Here is a 21,774-nt window from a genome sequence, read left to right on the forward strand (position 1 = left end):
TCCTCTTACTGACTTGTTTCCTCTTAGGGTTTAGGCGACCTGGGGTCAGGTGACCTCACTGCCCACTGCTTTTCCCCCCGACTCCATGCTAACCTAACTGCTGATGAAGGCCAGTTTAACAGCTGAAAACGTTGGTTAACTTTCATTTTTCAATGTGGTTTCTCAGATTATTTATTTATTTTATATATATATATATATATATATATATATATATATATATATATATATATATATATATATATATATATATATATATATATATATATATATATAAAATACACATTACATACATACATTACATACACACACACACATATAATACATATGGTGTGTGTATTAAAGTGTGAAATAGGGATTACAAGAATCCCACATACTCATCAACAAATGTTTGAGCACACAAGAAAATGCAGAGCAGTCCAAACATGACAACTCCACTGACTGGTATTGTGCTCGTGTTTTTCTCCTAACAAACAACTAAACCATGTGTGTGTCTAGAAGGTTGTTAAACAGGGGGCAAAGACAGATGGCAACATGCAAAAGCCCAAAGGTCACCAGTGACTTGTTTTTCTGCCAGTGTGACAAACGTTGACAGGACATAGACAAGTAGATACACAGATAATTGTTGTTTGATAACAATACTGAGTTTACCCAATCATTCTGTAGGCAGTTTAGTCAGCAGATATTGATTAGGAATGACTAGAGACTTGATAATATGTAACTATATGTGCAGGATAACATTTGTAAAATCTCAACATTTTCATTTATGCGACAAAAGGAATGTATATTCCTGTATGTTGTAAATGCACAATATGACAGTACCTTATGCAACAAAATCAGGACAAGACTAACATGACTAGCAGGATATGGAATGACCAGAGATAAAACAAGTGAACAGTCTTTGCATCAATTCATGGCAGTCTGGGCTATGGCAACATTCACTTTGAATCACCAAAATAATTATTGGCTTGGTGAGCCTAAACGCTATATACATGATATGTACAACACAACCATACCGCCGAGCACCCGCTTTACACTATCCCGAATTCTAAGTTTCAGCCAATAATTTGGGACAAATGGACCATACAGTCCCAGGAACACTGTATCAGGGCGCTTCACATCCCCAAGGACCACCGCTACACTGACCACGACTTGAGGAAGACTTAACGCTTGACAGGCAGAGGCAGACGAGGCTACAGCCAAGGCAGACTAGAGTACAGACCTCACTGTTGGAGCTACAACTTGCAATAGCTGTTGCTGCTGCGGAGGGCATGGGAGCAATGCAACTTATCAAGACGAGCTGCACGAGAGAAGTTGGTAATGAGCAGCTACCATGGAGAATGATCTGTCACCCCTCGCTGCTGCCTCACAATTTGTAGATGGCAAAAATGGGACATTTAATTTTTTGCTAACTGGTTACTATTCTTGTCTATGGGCATTCCAGCTCCCATCAACCAGTTAAGTGGTAACTATATCCTCTGTATGATGATTTTCCTCATAAAGCCTGCATTAAATGAGCAGAAGGCAGAGATATATAAGCTACCTTCTGCTGCCGAGTGAGTCGTGGTGTGGCGGGGCAAGGCCAGCCTCAGGTAGGTGATGTGGCTCTGGGGATTAAACTGAGGCACATTTTATCTTGTGCCCTATTTAGCTTATGGTTCTCCATTTCTCTGCCTCTCTCGGCCCTCCCTGAATAATTGTGCTTTGCGAGATTGGATCCATGAGATGGGATTTCGATATAAGTGTCTATGGTGCCAAATATCTGGCAACTCATAAGTCTTTGCAATGTCACTATCACTAATTGTCCCCAGTGGGGCAAAAGTCTGAGGCACATCATAGGGCAGGGGACTCCTACCCATTGGAATTTTAATGCCCACCACAAAGGGGGCAAAAGGGCGAGGGGCAGGTCTGGTGGGCGACGGGGTGAGGGCAGAACTGGACTGGTGCAGGTTTCTCCTGATGGGTTCACTATTGGCTTTCTTGAGGGTGATAGGGGTACCATCCATACCTGTGGCAATTTCAGCAACAGCCGCCACAGAGCTGTGAAGCAGCGAAGAAGGGGAGCTATAAAGCACATGAGCACTCCCAACACTAGAAGGTGGAGTGTTCCCAACCCACGAAGCACCATGGAGGATAACTGGAATGGCAGTCCAGTACCCATCACCCACACAGCTGCTGCGGTAACGACAACACACTTGTCCACCCTGAAGTATAACACAAGAGAGCATTACTTACACGAATCATTTGACTTGCATTTCATATATAAGATTTTTGAAAATCAAATTAAAATATTTGGCCAACAAGTAGGGAGTATAGGTATTATTTTATCTTTAGTATTCCTTTTAATTCATGAATTAAATAATGGTCAAATACTGTGATACTAACACAATACACTTCAGAAAGCTGAGCTGGCAGGCAGTGCAAAGTCAAACGTGCAGTGTGGGGGAAACGTGCAGTGTGGGGGAAACGTGCAGTGTGGGGGAAACATGCAGTGTGGGAAACCTGCAGCGTGGGAAATGTGCAGTGTGGGGAAACATGCGGTGTGGGGAAACATGCAGCATGGGAAACCTGCAGTGTGGGAAATGTGCAGTGTGGGAAACATGCAGTGTGGGAAACCTGCAGCGTGGGGAAACATGCAGTGTGGGAAATGTGCAGTGTGGGGAAACAAAGTTATGTAAATGGGAAAACTTTAGCCATGCAACTTTAAAGTTGGAAGCACTTAGTAACGGCCACATAAGTGCAGGTGCTATTAACCCCAAAATGCGCCACAAAAAATAACATTTTATCCGAAGCATTAACCCTTAAATGGCGCATAGCTATATACCATTTGACACCCACAGGCGCATACCAAAAAAAAAAAAAAAAATTAATTTTTCTTCCTAACCTGTTAATTTGTGTTCACTGATCACGGAAAAATAATAAAAAAATCGTAAGTGGCATATATTGCCCACTATAGGGCAGGGAAGTGTGACAAAAATCAGGCGCTGCCTGAGTGTGCGTCCCAGGCGGTCTGTTGATCGCCAGCTGTCAGGCCAGAGTTTCCACAAAGAGATAATTACCTAATTATTTCAATGTCTCTGATTGATTTTTCGTAGTTTTTTTGTTGTAATATTATTCAATAGTGTGTAGTGTGATATATTTATATAATAAAATGAGTGAATCATCGCTGTACTCAAAAATATGGTGTGCATATTGTTGATTCAATTATGTTCATCAAACAGTGAACAAATACTTTGTCGGTTATTACACTATATACACAGGTTATATATAAGTATCTGCATGTTTTGTTCACCATGACAAACCACTAAGTTGGTATGCTGAGTGGCAGTGGCAGTGGCAGGCAGTGACTGGCTGCCACTGGCTGCCACTCCCTCCCTCACCTCACCTCACCTGACTTGCCACCATTCTCCACCCACCATACTGTTTTTGCTTTTATATACAGACGTTATATATAAGTATTTACATGTTTTGTTCACCATAACTGTACATCTAAGCTTGTATGGTGAGTAAAGGCAGAGAGACGTAGCTACTCACACAGTCAGCTGGTGGCGGCCGCCCTCAAGGCCAGACGCACTAATATTTCTCCTACAACAATACTGTTTGTGGTGTTATTACGCTATATACACACATTATATATAAATATCTACCTGTTTTATTCACCATACTTGTACAAGTAAACTGGTATGGTGCCCAAAGACCATCGAGGTCATCAGTAAACAACATGATAAGTCCTGCAGACGACGCTCCTCCCTCACCAAAATGGCGGCTCCCAACCTCCTACTCTCGCTGTTATCTCACACTATACACACGTTATATGTAAGTATCTACATTTGTGTTCACCACAGTGAACCACTAAGCTGGTATGGTGAGTGCAGTCAATAAAAGGTGGCCACACACACTCAAAAGACAACGCCACCATCCTCCCTCCCACAGCATTACTCCTCCCTCCATGGCGTACAGCGCCAAATATCACTACAATCCTGCTATTATCAGAACCCTGGTCAGTTTTATCACAGTCAGGGGTCTTCTGTAATAATATCATCGCTACATAATAGCATGAACAAGTATATTATGGCATTTTTAGGCGATGCTGTGGTCACAAGCTGAACAGCAGTGCTGTGAGCTCATGCTGCGTGCGTCAGGCTTGGTAGCTCACTCAATACTGAGGCCCCTAACACCCGGGAGTTTGGCCCACGATTTAAAAAAAAAATGGCGTCTGTTTACAAGAGCCCTGATGAAGGTGTGGTGAACCCCGTGTATCCGCGGGCTGTTTAAATCTTGCGTAGTACTCCAAAGTATCATATGATGCGATGCACAATTTACTGCAAGTCGGTCAAAGCATCATATGATGCGATGCGCAATTGAAAGGTTAAGGCAGATATGTTCTGCAAATCTTGATTAAAATACTGTTCATGATTTAACTGCCTTTTGATAACAAATAAATCAAGAGTGTATTGTAATGAAATACAAAGGGCCCCAACCCAGTCAATACAGGAGACAGCCAGTCCCAGACCAGGAAAAACATGACCACAAATGCAGGATAAATCAGAAAAAGCATCCCCATAGACTGAAAGTTGTCAGTACTACTACTGGTAGTAGTACAAGTAGTACAGTACTACTACTACCAGTAGTAGTAGTACAAGTAGTACAGTACTACTACAAGTAGTAGTAGTAGTACAAGTAGTACAGTACTAGTACAAGTAGTAGTAGTACAAGTAGTACTGTACTACTACAAGTAGTACAGTACTACTACAAGTAGTAGTAGTAGTACAAGTAGTACAGTACTACTACAAGTAGTAGTGCTGTAGTACTACAAGTGGGCTTGTTTGTGTCATGGGTACACAAGCAAGCCCACCTGCAGATAGCCAAACAGCTCACATAGTTCACATAGCTAGAGGAAGGAGGCCCCATCTGCCTCCCACTTTATCAAAAAGAACGGGAAGGGAATCAACTGCAAAAATGATTGACACATCGAAAAGGACTAAAGCAGAGAAATCAGAAAAAGAACTACCATCATAGTCCAAAACCCCACAAATGAAAATTAACTGAATATACCTTTCCTACTACTGACTGGATGATACGGCAGTAGTTGGACTGATACGCAATCCATACTGCATTGGATGATACGGGGTGCAATCTGAAAGATGATGGAAAGCAAAGCTTCACAGAAGAGACTCGCAGAAGCAATCAAGATTGCCGTAAACCCCTGTGTCATAAAGGGCAAACACTTCAAGTGAGGAGGCCATGGCAACTAACTAGCACAAGAAGAGCTGGAGAGAAAGTTCAATATGAATGTTAGCAGTAGAGAGCACTATGGACTGAACCCAGAAAAACTGAGAGGAAAAGGGATGGCACATCTGCCGCCACTCGGTTCCAACAGTTTCGAAAGAACGCCAAATGAAGCAGTGCATCCTAGTGCACTTCATACAAATACTAGGTTGCCCTAGAGGTGAAACAAACACTGGCTGGGAAAGCTGAAACCATACTACAATCCAAAGCAAGAGTTCAAAAGCTGATCAAGGGAGAGAAAAGGAAGCTGGGCTAGCAACCTACAACCAGACCCAGTCCAGCCACACCTTGAGAAATTACCATATATAGTGGCCCCTAATTGATCAAAAAGCTTAAGGAGTAAACTGGATAAAGAAACAGAACCCGGGCCAGCAGATGATTTGGGATTCCAAGATGCCAGTTGCTGAGATTTGAGTTTGCTGGAGGTTTTGTGGTTACCCCTTGCCTATCTTTGAAGTTGGGTATCTAATCCAGAAGGTTTGCTCTACATGAATGTGTTTTCTTTCCACTTCCAGGAGTCTTCATCCACTTCCTCTTCATAGATAGTACCTATTGTGAAAAGCCTCAATAGTCACGAATTCGTACGTACTTAGCTTTTAGATAGTAGTATACTGACAATTAAAGAATTCTTAAAATAAAAATTAAAGCTAAAAACAAACTTAAATATTCCTAGACCTAATATAGCACACACATGTACTATATTAGGCCTCGGATATTGTGTATTAGGCCTGGGAAGGTTAGGTTAGTTTAGTTTGTCTTTGCAACACTAGTAAAAAATAGTTTCCTGGTTTGTCTAACTCAATAGTGCAGATTTTTACTTTCTAATTTCGTTGTATGTTGGTATATATACTATGGTCTTCATCGTTACTATAAGTACTACAAAAACAGGTGGATGGGCTGGAATCTTAGTGGCCTTAATACATCACCTCAATACAGGTTTCCATCATCTCTTTTTCCTCAGCTTTCGCTGCCATGACCATGGATGCTGACTCCAAGCTGTTCTCTCCACTCCTATGGGATGCAGTGACAAACTTTTATGTGGATTGCTGTGCCTGCCAGATGGCCGTTTTGGATTCTCTCTGAGTCCACTTTATCTCAATCCCTCCTATTTGCTACCCTGTTCTTTCCTCTCCTTTTCATGGAAGGGGAAAGTTTGCAGGGTTTAGACATGGCAGGTGCAGCTTTTAAGCCTGCTTAGCCAGATGTTTTTGCTGGCTGTTGGCTCCAGTTCTGTCATCTTGCCAGACCAGCTCTTTCATGGTATGCTCAGGGGGGTGGGAAGTCTGTGCTTTTTGACACACTTGGTATCTCCAGGTCTTGGAAGTTTTGGGTTTAACCACTCCTTTAGTGTCTTGGGGGGGCCAGTTTAGCTATCTTCTCCTATACTGTACTCTACATCATCATTTACAGATTGTTGCATAAAGGTTTACTATGATGACCATGTGGAGGGTGTCCTCCTTTCTTTCCTATTTCAAGTGAGATTTATGGAGCTTTCTGGAGTTCTGGACTTGTCTGTTCTCAATTGGTACATTACTTGTCTGATATTCTGGCTAACCAGTGTCCAAGGTTGGCCGGGTAGTTCCAAGCGACTCTTGGCTCATTTCCTTGGATCTTCATGACCTTGTTGATACTTTCCCATCTACACTGAACCTGGCTTCCAGATTATTTATTAAACCTTCTGGCACGGTCCTTCATTGTCTTCATTCTGACAACTAGTCCTGACTGACTGGTTTGAGCCCCCAGCCATTGAGCTTATGTGCTGGACAAGACTCTCGTCCCTTCATAATTGGCTCGCTTCAGCTTTCTCACAAACTACAGGAATAAAGTTTCAGTTGGTGCCTTCTCAGGTTCAAAGACCAAGGTTGCACAGAGATCAGTATGGAACTAGTTGATGAGTTTGAATGTATAGTTATTTTCTGGAGGAAGCTCCCCAGTGGCTCCCTGAAACTATTTTACCAATATTGCACCACACTGAAAAATATCATCAGTCACATAACTTCTGTTTGACCTACCGGGGACCAGAGCCAGGACCTGGTTCCCTCCTCACAGAGGCACAGGGAGTGGGTGAATATCCACCATCCCTACTGGAAAAACTCTAGAAACTCAGCAAAGCTCCATGGACAACTGGAGGATTCGGAGGAAAATGAAGCCTCGAATCCGCCACAATTTTGCCAACGATTCAACATAACACTGGATTCACTCAAACTAGCTTGAAACTCATTAATACTGATTACCACCACCAGACATCCAGGCCCCAGCCTTCAGGTAACTTTCTAGGTCAGTTCTATTGCTGATGATGCATTTACAGCTGCTTCTAGTGCTTCTGGTACATCAGATCACAGGCAAGCCCCACAGCTTCAAGCTAAGTGCCAGCCATCCTCAGTCTTTGTTGTCCTGGGGTGGTTACTGGCTTTGTGTATTGTTTCTTCTTTTAGTACAGTACTGTATAGGCATCACAAGCATGTTTTAGTTCTGACTTGTTGTCTGTGCTTGAGTCTTGTGGCATTTCGAGTTGCATGTGCTCAGGGTTTTCTTCTGTGTGCCTGTTAACACATTTCTTCAAATAGCCACCACATCTTATGACCGAGCCCTTGCCTCTACTTGCATAAAATATATTTATTTTAGCAGTCAGTATATCCACTTCTATTTTATACAAATTAGTCACTATAGTCATAAGTCAGGCTGGAAGCAGCCACATCAAACAGCCTGGTTGACCAGATCACCAACCAGGCCTGGTCAGAGACCGGGCTGCAGGTTGATCCTCGGAATCATCAGCAGGTGGTTTAATGAGGTCCATAAATAATGTTTATCCCAGTATTATGTTTTTACTTAATGACTTGCCTTCTATCATTGATACATACTCCACTAAATATTATGCTGCAAATAAATATCAGCTATGTCTTATCTCTTCTATACATGATCTCCATGCATTAGTGCATAACTTGCCTCTTCCTCTCATTTTATTTTTTCTCACCCTCAGTTATAATCTTCCAAGCCCCATCCTCCCTTTTATCTTTCTTCCCCATCTTTTGATCTCACTCTGCATCCCTTCTCCTTCTCTGTATAAAATTTAACATAAGACATAAAAAGCAAATATACATACTGCAAAACTAAATACATTCGCTTAAGCTCAATCTTTCGGATACAACTTGTATCCACTGTCTAGACCAGGATAGATCACACAAGCTTGGGGCAGGTGTTGTTCTTGTAATACTGGATGAGAAGAGCATACATGCACACAAGAGTAAACACTGAGTCAAGCTACTATAAAACACTAGTACTGTATACAAAAAGTTTGTTAGAACAACATAGCCATGCAATTTTAAGGACTGCAAAAATCTGCATCTTTTACTAAAGCTTCCATATCCAAACCTTAGAAAATATTGGACAACAGAAAACCCAAAATATTTGCACTACATGTCAAGTCGATTGAATTAAGAAGCTAATAACCTTAATTTTTGAAGTATTGAAGTGTAAACTCTGAAACCTAGAGTATACAAGACCACTGTGAAGACAAGTGCATACCTGACCTAAGAATTGCCATAAAAGTACAGTACTGTACAATTAAGAAAATTCTTCGGTGACAATAATTTCAACATACTGTATTTAAATAAAAGATGCTTGGCTTCATTGTCATAAATAAGAATATGCCTCTTGTAGTTCACTTTATAGTGCATGACACTCACCTTCAGTACAGTACTTGTATGATTACTTAAAGAATCTAAATGTAATAGAACATTTTAAAGGAGCATTGCACAAGATTTTACATATTTTAAATGTTAATTGCAGTTTGAGCAAGGAAATTCACCAAACAATTGGTGATCATATTTGATGCTTTTGCCAGAGTTTGTTTTGTTTATATAGACAAGTGGGCTATTGATGCGAAGATTAATAGTCGTTAAAAAGTAATTAAATTAAAGCATGCTTTGCCTGAGGCTGAGAAGTGTGCACTGAAATTGTATTGTAGATGTCGTCAGAAGACTTGAGAATAAAAGACACGACTGTGTGTATGGGTGCCTAATGATGCTTCATGCCATTTACAAACTGTCTGATATACTGTATAGTATATGCAAGATAAGGTATCAAAGAGCATATCCCTATATCATCGTTTCCAAGTGTGTATGTGATGGAACACTACTACGAAGAAATAGCTGCACTCAACAATTTCCTGAGTGCAAGAAGGCTGTAGTCTACATGTGGATCGTGCATATCCCAGTCAAGAGACAGAAGTGAGTCGTGCAAGACCCAAACACTGATGGTGTGAGAGAAACTGAGGGAGTGAAGACGACTACCCGACGCTAGGCCACTAGCCCGCCCCGCAACAAGCAACGCCCGTGCAACAAGAGGCCACAACTTGATTACCGGTGTACACGGACCGCGCCACCCCGACCTCCACCCTCCCAGCAGTACGGCATCTGTAATATCATAGTTCTATTAGTTATGGTTAGTGATTTAGAGATAAAACCAGTGGAAGATGATCCTCTTCTTTAACAGTTTAATATGCTTAACAGTATAACACAGTATAACTAACATGCTTACTCCACGCTCCATATTATATTTCACTGTGTTCCAGTGATGAATGGAGGTTCTCCTGTAATTATTGCATCATAATTCCTGGAAATATGACTCTTAACTGTTAGTATATTAACAGAAGAGCTTTCTTGCATTTTAATACAAAAGATCTCCTGTAACTTAATATTATTAGTCCATATGCTCTTCACTGAAAACAAACAACACAGTGAATGTACAGTTTCTAAGTACTGTATATGCAAAATGCAAGCATTCACAATGACAAATTATAGGCAACTATTAATTCACTGTACATATACATAGCATAGAAAATTTAATAAACACTAGGCATTGCCCCACCATTTGCTTTTTTTTTTTTTGAAGACAGCCTGGCTGTTCATAATGAGTTCAGCAGTCTTTACACACAGAAATCACACTAACGTGATGCATCCTCGTCACGGCCCTTGTGGATTTGTTCATTTGATGCATCACGTTAGTGTGATTTCTGTGTGTAATGATATAAGGGCGAAGAGGAAGAACGGCCTATTGATATAGCTCGAGTGCAGGGGGGAGTTGTGTAAAACCCTGGTTTGTGCCTCGGAGAGGCTGCGGGATCTAGTAAATTCAGTAGAACTTCGGTTTCAACTCTTTTTTAACCTTGTCATAGCTCAGTTGATTAAGGTAGTGTCTGGGATGCTCCCGGACGCAGGTTCGAATCCTCGTCACGGCCCTTGTGGATTTGTTCAGCAGTCTTTCCCTGGGTCTTGATGGGAGACAAGTTTGAGCAGTCACCAGACCCTTTTTTTCCATTGATACAGCAGATATCTAATGATTTTCCATTTGCATTTCTTGATATATCGATGAACATAATAAACATATTTCCACCATTGAATATGTTGATTTAAAAAACCAGCATTGAATGTAATGAAACGTCATTTTCTGGGTGAGCCCTGGAGGCTCCCTGGAGGTTATCGGGCTAATGTATGTTATATTAGACCGGGACATTAGCTATGGAGTTCAGACCTACCAGGGACCATGAGCCCAGAACCTGGCCCCTTCAGAGAGGTTGCAGGGAGCAATGGCCCTGGCAAACCCCCATGTGGTTGGGGGTTTTCCTTATCTGCCATCGACCGGGGTTAGGAACCCAGAAAGGTAGGCATAACAAAACACACCCCACATGGACTGTGCAGACAAGCGGCGCGGCGGTGGTGTATGACGTTTGCTTGTTTCCTTGGGTGTTGGGAGAGTTCTGTCTCTGTTCGATTTTCAGTTGCAATTTTCTTACCAAGTGGGGTTTGTTTTGGCACCTACCTTTCTGGGTGCCTAACCCTGGTCAATGGCAGACAAGGAATGCCCCCAACCACATGGGAGTTTCCATAGGCCATTACTCTCTGCGCTTCTCTGAGGGGGAGGCCAGGGCTTGTGGTTCCCGGTAGGCTGAACTCCAGTGACTGATGCCCCCAGACTAATATATCATATATCAGTTCGATAGCTCTAGGGGGCGCTCCCCACAGAAAATGATTATTAGCTATATATATATAATGATAACACAGTATATGTGTTGTAACAAATATATAAGTTTATAGATTACTTGGACTATTTTATGTACAGTACACTGTATTAGTAAGCAATTTTTTTAATTGCACAGCTAGAAAAAGCATGTGTTTTGCTTACTTTATATGTACTACAAAAACTGAATTTCAATATATAGTTTTCTTGCTGCATTTCAACCTTCAATATGGATAGGACCAAGAAAACTAAATAAAGGATAGGACTAAATGACATCATAAATTTTGTACCAATACTCATAAAATAATGAAACCGCATATTACAATTAAATTCAAACCAAATTTTTTTAAGGAAAATAATAACATATACAGAACTGTATTTCCAATAGTTTAGTAAACTGAGTTAAAATTTAAGCAATTTGCATTCTTTTGTACACATACAAAATGTCCAATTTGCTAATACTGCACTGTAACTCTCATTAGTTCCTTCAATAAAATCCAAGAAGCGACATCGGTGTTTGCTAAAGAAAATACAATGTAATATCCTGACATTTATTAAAGTTAGCATCTTTTGCTGACTCACCTGACACCTGCAGGTAACGCAGTCATCATTTAATGCTGCCCACTCGGCACCAGGAGGATATGTGGCACTTAGGTAGTGGCACCCTTGAGGAACAGACGTGTCAACAAGGCCAGTACCCATGCTAGTGTTCGTGGGTTCTGAAGCCATGCAGGGATCATCTGGGCATCGGGCACAGCAGTCGCCTGGTGCCCGTTCAGGGAATGAACAATGTACTGGTGGACATTCTAGAGGCCAGCAATCTATTTCTCCATACTGGTGATACAAAAATTAAATCTATCAGCTAATTATATACTACCAGTATATGAACAATTTAAATACTAGTCATGCCCTCTATTATGTATGGTAATAAGATAGCAGGAGTTACAAATTTCACCAGAAATAGTTAAGAGTCAAGACCCTAAACAGCAGACCTTTTTTTTTGCAGGGAAGAAGCAAATTGTTTTTATTCACCTAAGTGAAAAATTTGAAAGTTTTTATAATTAAAAACCAGCTTAATTGCAAATGAATACAGTATTAATGATATGGACATGTACAATATAGTCATCCCTTATTTTTCAATTCATACAAATGTTTAAAATGCACGAAACTGAGATCACCCATATACGAGTCGGTGCGCAAGATTTGTAAAATTTATACCTTGCTTTGGTTCGCAGTCCGCAGATCCTATGATCTGACCACATACTGCTTGTTTGTACTGGTGCAAAGAAACTGAAGAATTCCAGATCCAGCACACAATTACCTCCAGAATGTTCATTCACAGGATTTAGATCCTCCCGCAAGATTCGGTGATACACAAATAATCACTTATACAGTATAGTAAATTTGAATTTTAACAACTAGCTTGCCAAGCTTCACTACAGATCAGACAAGAGGAAATTCAGCACAGATTATCAGATGATCTGCATGCCTCTCAGTGTTGGCACTGACCTGCTGACCCAAGCACAGCATTTCTTATAGAGTACAGTATTTTACTAATGATTTTAATCACTGTTTTGCATCATTCTTCCCATGTGTACAGTACCTAAAGTTTACCTGTAAAGTAGATTGTTTCGAGAGTTCTTTTACTCATTTAGCTTGGTGGCTGCCAGGCTTTTGTGGTAATAACTTGGTGCTTGTAGAAGCCTGTTTGTTTACCTATCCAGTGCAACCTCGCCTTTCACAGTCTCCGTGGTGTAGTGGTAAGACACTCGCCTGGCGTTCCACGAGCGCTATGTCATGGGTTCGTATCCTGGCCGGGGAGGATTTACTGGGCGCAATTCCTTAACTGTAGCCTCTGTTTAACGCTACAGTAAAATGTGTACTTGGATGAAAAAACAATTCTTCGTGGCGGGGATCGTATTCCAGGGACCTGCCCGAAATGCTACGCGTGCTAGTGGCTGTACAAGAATGTAACAACTCTTGTATATATCTCAAAAAAAAAAAAAAAAAAAACCTGACTGACCTACCACTTTTTACAGGAACTTGTCTAATTTCCATTTTATACTGCCAATATCTCTTACACTTCAGATATTATGAGTATGTGTATGTATTGAGTATGAGAGCGTAGCTCTCATCTTGTAACTACACTTAGGTAATTATATAATTACTTGTTAGGAGGAAGTTGAAAAACTGTGGGCCGCTGAGATTGAAAGTGCCCTCTCATTGTGCATATGGAGCCTCGACTCTTAATTAAGTGATGTGCTAAAAGAGAACGTTTGGATATTTTTTGTTGGTACTGCTGCTATCTTAGCTTCAATCTGTGGCCTCTAGATTTTGAAGTTGCAGATTTAAACAATTCAACCTTGTCCACTTCAATTTTTTGTTCACAATTTTGCACATAGTGATCATAAAGCTTCTTGCCTTCCATCTTCATATAGCTCTTGTTATTTAGGTGTCGAAGCCATTTGGTAGAATTGTCTCGCCACCTTTCCTTCTTTTGTTTAAGTACTTTGTTGAGAAATGGACACCATACATCTGCTGCATACCCCAAGTTTGGTCTCACAATTGTGATCAATTTATTTAATATTTTCCTATTCATGAATTGAAAAGTAATTCTGAAAATGGCAAGATTTGTATATTGTATCAAATGAGATCCGAGATCAGATGAATTCAAATTCCTAAATCCCTAAATTCTGTCGACGTGGCATATATGGATGAGAGGGGAACTAGACGACAAACGAGAGAGACTTATAACAATTATGAGAGAAATAATAAAGAGAAAGCCAGATTATTAGTATTGATTGACTTTAATCTACAATCTCTAGATATCCCAAAGAAGTTGTCAGGGTTTATCAAATTTGTGCAGAATCTCAAGAACTTTGAATATAAGGAAGCGTGAACAAATCCAGCAGGATTTGATCCTCATCAAGGCTCCTGTTGGATTTGTTCATTGATATACCATATTAATGTGATTTCTCTGTGTACATAAGGAAGAGTAATCATTCAAATTGACAAAACTGCCATTTTGACTATTATATTCATATACAGTACATTGTGCACCTTCAAAGGGGCAAAACGTCCTGGTGAGAGATTCAGTGTAGTGACGACAATTAATCTGAGAATTTAGGCACCAAGAATATCAGGAGTGACTGAAAGATATAATTCTTCAGACAATGCATGGCAGGGCAGATTTTATTGAAGCTTCTAGGGAAAAGGAGCAAACACCTTTGGAGTCCAACCTAATGAGTACACATGTGAATCTCACCAATGTCAAATGACTTCGCTTAACCCTTGAGCTGCACACCAGTTATTAGCTGACAACCACTCGGTGCATAAAAGAAAAAATATATATTTTTCCTTCTAATATTGTTAAAATGTGTTCCCTGATCATGGGGAGACAAAAATAGTATGTGACTTTCTTTGGTCGTTGTGGAGCGAGCAAGTACAATAACTTCATTTATGAGGGTTTTATTGAGTCATCACCCTGAGGCGGTAGTCCGGGGCTGGGCGTAGGGTGGGAGTTGCCACAAAGATATTTTTTAGATATTTATTTCACTGTCTTTGATTACTTTTATCTCTGGTTTTTTAAAGTACTGTACTGTAATATTATTTAAGTGTATCACTTGAAAAATTTTTATAAAACAAATGTGGAACATTGGAATGCTCAAATATATTTGTGTCACTAATATGTGTGCAATATTATATTCTTAGAACAATAAAACACAGTTTTTACTGTTATTACACGATATACACACATCATTATAACTACTGTATCTATATTTTCATGCACCATTATGAACTACTTCATAATTCTGGAGGTTTAATAATATTGTAACCAGTTATCAGAGTTTACCTCAGCTATGCATGTTTTGTGTAAAATTGTAACTGCACACATTGAATGTATTCTTTATAATTCTAATATTGCCATTGTTTTTCAAGTGCAATGATGCACTGGGCTGTTGATAATGTCATTTGAATCATAAAACATGTAGAACATAGATACACAGATATACTTGTCCTTAATATGCACACTATTATTTTCTTTGAGCAATAAACCACACAGTTATTGCTGATCAATATGCACATAGTGAATCAGTTCTGGTGGATATAATAATGACCAAGGACAGTATAGTGCCACGTGCTACAAGCAGACGACACCATCTGATGCAGAAAAATACCTCTAATATCGCTAACTCTGGGCACAACACTGCTATTATCAGCAGATTCCTGGATCCTAAATCATGAATATGAATCATTTTCCACAAGTCTATTTTTGAAAGGAACATAAGGTCTCATTACATGATGCATAAATGGACGAAACCACAGCTGTGTGCCGTGAATGTCTGCCTCCCACCATGAGCATCTTAACCAGCATTGTGTTCACTGATATCGGAACCTTATGCATCGTCTTTATCACAATTAGGATCTTCTATGACACTATCATCGCAAAATAATTGCCGTTATTTATTTCGTTATTATTAAGTGATACTGTGGACAAGCTGCATGGCAGTGCTGCGAGTAGCAGCTGCCTGCGCTACCCGTGGTTACCCATTCAATAATGTGGCCCTCACATACTGCAGCGATGCCCAGGAGTTTGTTTCAAGATAACATCTGTTTACTGGAGGCCTGAGGAAACAAATGTGAGCCTCATGTGTGCACTGGACAATTAAATCATCTTGGGTACTATAAATCATCTGCGTTTGACTTGTGCAGTGTGGTCAACTATGGTGGGGTCATCCCTTTTGATTGGTACTGAGGAAGGGTTAAATGGGTTTGCCTTTAGTGACCATGGTTGAGTGTCTTAAGACACTGAAGTTTGGGTCAGGTTGAGTGTCCAGGTGTTCTACACCTCTTTTACCTCTCGTGAGTCACTCCCTCTGAAGGATGCCACACTGAAATTGATACATTCTCAATAAAAGTTCTATCTTCACACACACAGTAGAGTGCTGATCTTGGAGAGACTTAAGACACAGTAAGATCACATAAACCCTGATCACTTCTTCAAGATATTAAACTTGACACATACAAGAGGCAATAACTTCTAGATTGCCAAGCCACAATACAGAACAAGAGGAAATTCTTCTCCTAGAGCAATAGACTAAGGGACAGTCTATCTATTGAAGCTATCAAAGTTAGAACAGATTTACAGTTTAATATACAACTGCAAAATTTCTTCACACAAAATGAGGGTACCCTTCACAAGCCCCAGTCTTCTTGTCCCAATGACCACAAAAGACAGTGCCAGGTAAATAATAACCAAAATCTACGTATGAATCACAATATGTATATATAAAAATACTTACAAGGCATTCACAGGTCTGGCATTGAAATATCCAACGCTGACCACTGTGAAAGGTGATGTGCTGTTGTGACTGATGGGAGCAAGAGGCACGAGGATCACAATGAGGACAACACTTAAGGTTAACATTGGGATCAGAACAGTCACAAATGAAACGATCACAAGTCACAGTACCCTCCGAACATATGCACTGAGAACACTCAGAACCTGGAGGTGTCCACACGTCACCATGTGGTCGCTCTAACCCATTCACCACACAGCCTGTACAAAAATATATCGATAAACTGCAACAGTGCTTACATAATGCACACATGCAGGTTTGATATTTATAATACACCACTAATTCATTCTTGAAGTGTTAAAATGTGGACATAGCATTCTTATAAGATTTATCATTTCAACATACTATACATGTTTCATAAACGCTTTAACTAACCATGGGAGCAGGTAGTGCCATTGTCACAAGTGCATAAGAAGGATCCTTCTGTGTTTACACAGGTAGCTGATTCATGACAAGTAGCTGTTCCTGCACTACATTCATCCACATCTTAAAACAAAACAATATTGCATGTTAAATTAAATCAAGATGTTTTACTCAAGTTCTGTTAAAAATATATGAGCAATATTTTTCAGTAATTACATGCAGCAATCAGAGAATATTACAATCAGGTAATGTTACCTTTGCAAAGAAGGCCTTGACTGTTATCTGCCAAGAGGGAGGTATACCCTGGAAGGCAGTGACAAGTATACCAACCAGGAAGGTTAACACAGCGTGAATTAGGATGGCATTGGTGAAGCTGCAGCGCACACTCGTCAACATCCAGCTCACAAGCCTGTCCTCTAAAGCCTCGTCGACACTCACATTTACCAGGTGTAATACACACGCCGCCATTTTCACAAGTTGTATTGCACACAGCTGAAACAGAGATTTGACTCATTTTGGTAATATACATGGTTCAGTATATTGCCAAAGAATATCTAGAATCAGCAGGATGGAAACCACTAGTGGCTCCTTGCTTGTCAATAGATCATAAAATAAAAGAAAGTTTAGAAAGACAAATGTGATCCCTATCAACACTGAACAGAAGATCAGTTCGGTATATACTAGACAAGTAAAAAGATCGTCAACTTGCTCATGGAGATTTCTCCCAACATCAAATGGAATGCATTGAAAGAGATGAATGTTGAGTAGGCCTTTATAGACCCAGTATCATACATAATGTATTAGAGGATTACAGTATTATGGAATAGGGAAGTTCTGTATACAGATACTTTATATAAAGAATGAGAATTAAAATAACAAACATTGACAAAACTTTCTATATTCTGTTTGGCAATAAATCCTCTAATCAAATAAATCTCAAAATAAACAATACCCAAATTTGTAACAAATTAGATGGCAAATTCCTTGGCATTCTCATTGACCACAAGCTGAATTTCCAGGGACACATTCTAAACATATCAAAAAGAGTTGCAAAAACTGTGGGCATTCTTTCTAAGATCAGATATTATGTACCACGCCCTGCCCTGGTGACTCTCTATTACTCCCTTATCTATCCATATCTCAACTATGGTATTTGTGCTTGGGGCTCTACTACCCAAAATCACTTACGTCCTCTAATTACTCAACACAAAGCTGCTATTAGGACAATATCCAATTCTGGCCCCAGACATCACTCGGTACCCCTACTCAAATCTCTGAATATGTTAGACATTAAGTCACTGCACATTCTCTCATGTGTATTATACATATATAAAACGCTAAACTATAATGCCAATCCTGATCTCAAAAGCTTCATAGAAGGTTGTAACAGAACCCATGAGCACCACACCAGAAATAAATACAGTTTTGATATTCCTAGAGTACGACTTAATCAAACCAGAAATGCTCTACAAATCAAGGGGCCCAGAATGTGGAATGACCTTCCCAACCATGTTAAAGACTGTACCTCTCTCAACCAGTTTAAGTTAAAAACGAAGCTATACCTAATAAATTCCCTGTAACTCACCTTACCCCTCTGTTGTCAAACCATGTATGTTTTTTGTTTTTTTTGTTTTTCAAATCAACGCTGTTTGAATGTAATTTTCTGTAATAATTTGTAATTGTATTTGTGCTGCTTTTTCAACAATGTTCCCCCCTCTTTTACCTCTATTTTTATTTGTACTCAACACATCTTATTCTTTTTACCCATTAGTTTTAAGCTTTAGTCATTAATGTTTTTCCTGCCCGAAACGCTTTGCGTAATAGTGGCTTTAGGCATTGTATGTACTAGCTCTATCTATAAAGCCAACAAACTTTGTAAAATCTCTTTATGTATGTACCTTACCTAAATAAAATTATTATTATTATTATTATTATTATTATTATTAATAAACAGTGCAGGTAACAAAAATATCTTATGAGGCTATGGATATATGAAGAAGTAATGAAGAACAAGACTCTGGAGAAAAATCCTGTTGTTGCCACTCCAGAGGAAACTTCTTGGCATAAAACAAATTTTTAGTTGTACAGGTATAACTTAATTATAATAATTATTGAATACTTTCTGACACCTCTCTGTTCATAAGTGTATATCAGTTAGGCTGCTTGCCTTGTAGTTGGAAACATAAACAATAATTGTTCAAATGTTTATCAAGAAACACAGCCAAGTCAAACTGTTGATTCATTGATATGATTTTATCACTGAAGTTTACATTGTTACATTTCTGGCATTTACTTACGACTGCATTTAAAGCCATCTCCAGAATACCCTGCATGGCAAGTACAGTGATAACCTCCACGCGTATTGGTGCACGAAGCATGTTCGTGACACTGGTGGGCTCCCTCACTGCACTCGTCTCTCTCTACGCAGGTAAGTTCGTCGACACGGACATAGCCTTCTTCACATTGACAAACATAGGAGCCGACAGTGTTGACACATTGAGTGTGAGCTTGACAGTAGTGTCCGTGATGGGCACCAACTTCACGGCATTCATCAATGTCTGTAACATAATTATTTGCATAAATATATGAGGTATAATATCATATTTAAATGTTCACAAAATGGAAATATTAGAATTATATTATAAAACTCTGGATATCTTATGCCCGCCATAAATTTCCATTTGAACACAGGACTCCATTGTTACAAATTTCACTTCTATTAAAATATTTAACCATAAATTAAGAAAATTAAAGGAATTCACATTTTGTTTTCCACAAATGCATACCTTTAGACCCAATGGAATGCACAAAATAATGACTTGATGCATTGAAAAGAGATGAATGTATGGTCATTATGTTGTTTACACAACACACACAAGCCCTGGTTTTGTCCCCAGTTAAACGTTCTGCAGGTTTTGCCTCCCCCAGGTAAACCTGCAGAAACGGTAGCAGCCTCCCGCCATTCGGGTGTGCATGTCCAACAAAACCCTTGCATACTCCTTGCAAAAAGAAAGGGCAGTTTGCAAGCGAAGATGACTCCGGAACCTCATAACGCACCCAATACGGGGAAGAAGAACCGTACTCAAACAAGGACGGATCCATCAGGGAGCCGTTCGGCCGAGCGGACAGCACGCGGGACTTGTGATCCTGTGGTCCTGGGTTCGATCCCAGGCGCCGGCGAGAAACAATGGGCAGAGTTTCTTTCACCCTATGCCCCTGTTACCTAGCAGTAAAATAGATACCTGGGTGTTAGTCAGCTGTCACGGGCTGCTTCCTGGGGGTGGAGGCCTGGTCGAGGACCGGGCCGCGGGGACACTAAAAGCCCCGAAATCATCTCAAGATAACCTCAAGATCACAGAGGCAAAATCTGGGTCATGCAGGAGGTAAGCCGCAAAAGCCTCCCGCACATCCTTAAGCAGAATGTAAGAAGCAGAAAACCTCCGGAAGGAAGGAGCTGAGGAATCCAAGGGAACCCGGAACTGAACCTGGGGAGGAGCCGACCCCAAATCATATTTGTACAGGGAAGGGGTGTAAGAAAATCCCTCCCTCTGCAACAACAAACCCCACTGGGAGGGCACCAAAACCCAACTGGGATAAAAGGGGGCCCAAGCCCCCCCCCAGATCAACTCCTCCCCAGCCCAGGGAGCCTCCAAACCAGGCCCCGGGGCAGAGTTGCCCTCTACTCCCTATACCCCTGAAAAAGACAGAACCCAGGGGAAAGGCAGCAAAGAAGGGAATATGTAGGTAGGACCCAGAAGCCTCGGCAGGAGGAATGGGCTTGAATGCCTCCATCTCTGACTCGAATGAGGCAGCCCCCAAACCCGCCCGAGCCTCATTAACGACTAAACACCGCCACGACTCAGAAACCCTTAGTTGTTTGAGACCGGGAAGCAGGGCAAACAACGAAAACCAGGAAAGGACTAGGGGACACAGATGGAACCAAAGTTGAAGCGACTAATGCCCCAAGTCCGGGTCTCTATAAAAACAAAATATATTAACAAAATGGGGCAGCCCCGAGGCATCCAAGCGGGCAACCAACATATTGTGTTGCAACAACATAAACCTGGCATGCAATGTGGATACTGCCTGTATCCAAGCCTCAGTGACAATAGAATGGGTAAACTGGAGCATGAGGAGAGAACATGTCTCGCAAGACTCTGGGTCAAATGTGTCATTGACCCAACAGGCAGCATGACAGAGGCAAAACTGGTGACTTTCACCCTGAGACAAGGACACAAAACAACCTTCAAATGCACACAAGGCGAGGTGCAACTCAGAGGACACATCCATCGGTCAACTGAGCCTCGACAGGGTTTTCCATGGCCCGTAGGGATGTCGTTTACAGGAAGCCCAGAAAGACCTGGGTGAGACCCGAAGGTCTCACCCAGAAAATGGCATTTCATTACATTCAACGCTGGTTTTCTGGGGGAAACTCCTTCGGCTCCCCGGAGCTACTTACCCAAAGACAAAACAGGAGAGACTTACCCGGGAGGTGGTCGGCCCTCGCTCCACAACGTGATGTCGAGACAATTGGCTGCAACCGCTGACCCAATGCAACACAGGCCCGACTAGGCCCAGGAACAATGACAAGTAGTGAGTGGCCAAAACCCTGTTCGACCTCCAAAAACCCCATGCCCTAATGTCAGCCCAAGACATGTTACCAAAAACAGCAGCCAGCGCAGCAAACTTACGAAAGTCGTGGGCACGAGGATAGAGCACAGGCTGGTTGGACCGAATAACCCTGCGG

The 21,774-nt window shown here is 40.8% G+C and overlaps 1 protein-coding gene across 6 annotated transcripts in view; it reads right to left on the reverse strand.

The window, feature by feature from the left end:
* Nucleotides 1-267: 267 nt before the first annotated feature.
* The window catches only part of LOC123769670 (protein kinase C-binding protein NELL2a), a 288,242-nt gene continuing 266,735 nt past the window's right edge, over nt 268-21,774 (reverse strand). For 5 of the 6 annotated variants that reach the window (XM_069308717.1, XM_069308720.1, XM_069308719.1 and 2 more), the window contains 7 exons: nt 19,325-19,585; nt 17,283-17,519; nt 17,040-17,150; nt 16,608-16,864; nt 11,887-12,138; nt 9,649-9,701; nt 268-2,201 (listed from right to left, as the gene is read on the reverse strand). In XM_069308717.1, coding sequence (XP_069164818.1) covers nt 1,586-2,201; nt 9,649-9,701; nt 11,887-12,138; nt 16,608-16,864; nt 17,040-17,150; nt 17,283-17,519; nt 19,325-19,585 — 1,787 coding nt within the window. In that variant the 3' untranslated portion in view covers nt 268-1,585. Of the gene's footprint in view, nt 2,202-9,578; nt 9,702-11,886; nt 12,139-16,607; nt 16,865-17,039; nt 17,151-17,282; nt 17,520-19,324; nt 19,586-21,774 lie in introns of all 6 variants that reach the window. The other variant, XR_011223568.1, reaches the window with a different exon arrangement.

The sequence above is a fragment of the Procambarus clarkii genome, chromosome 63, assembly GCF_040958095.1.
Source record: "Procambarus clarkii isolate CNS0578487 chromosome 63, FALCON_Pclarkii_2.0, whole genome shotgun sequence".
NCBI lineage: Eukaryota > Metazoa > Arthropoda > Malacostraca > Decapoda > Cambaridae > Procambarus > Procambarus clarkii.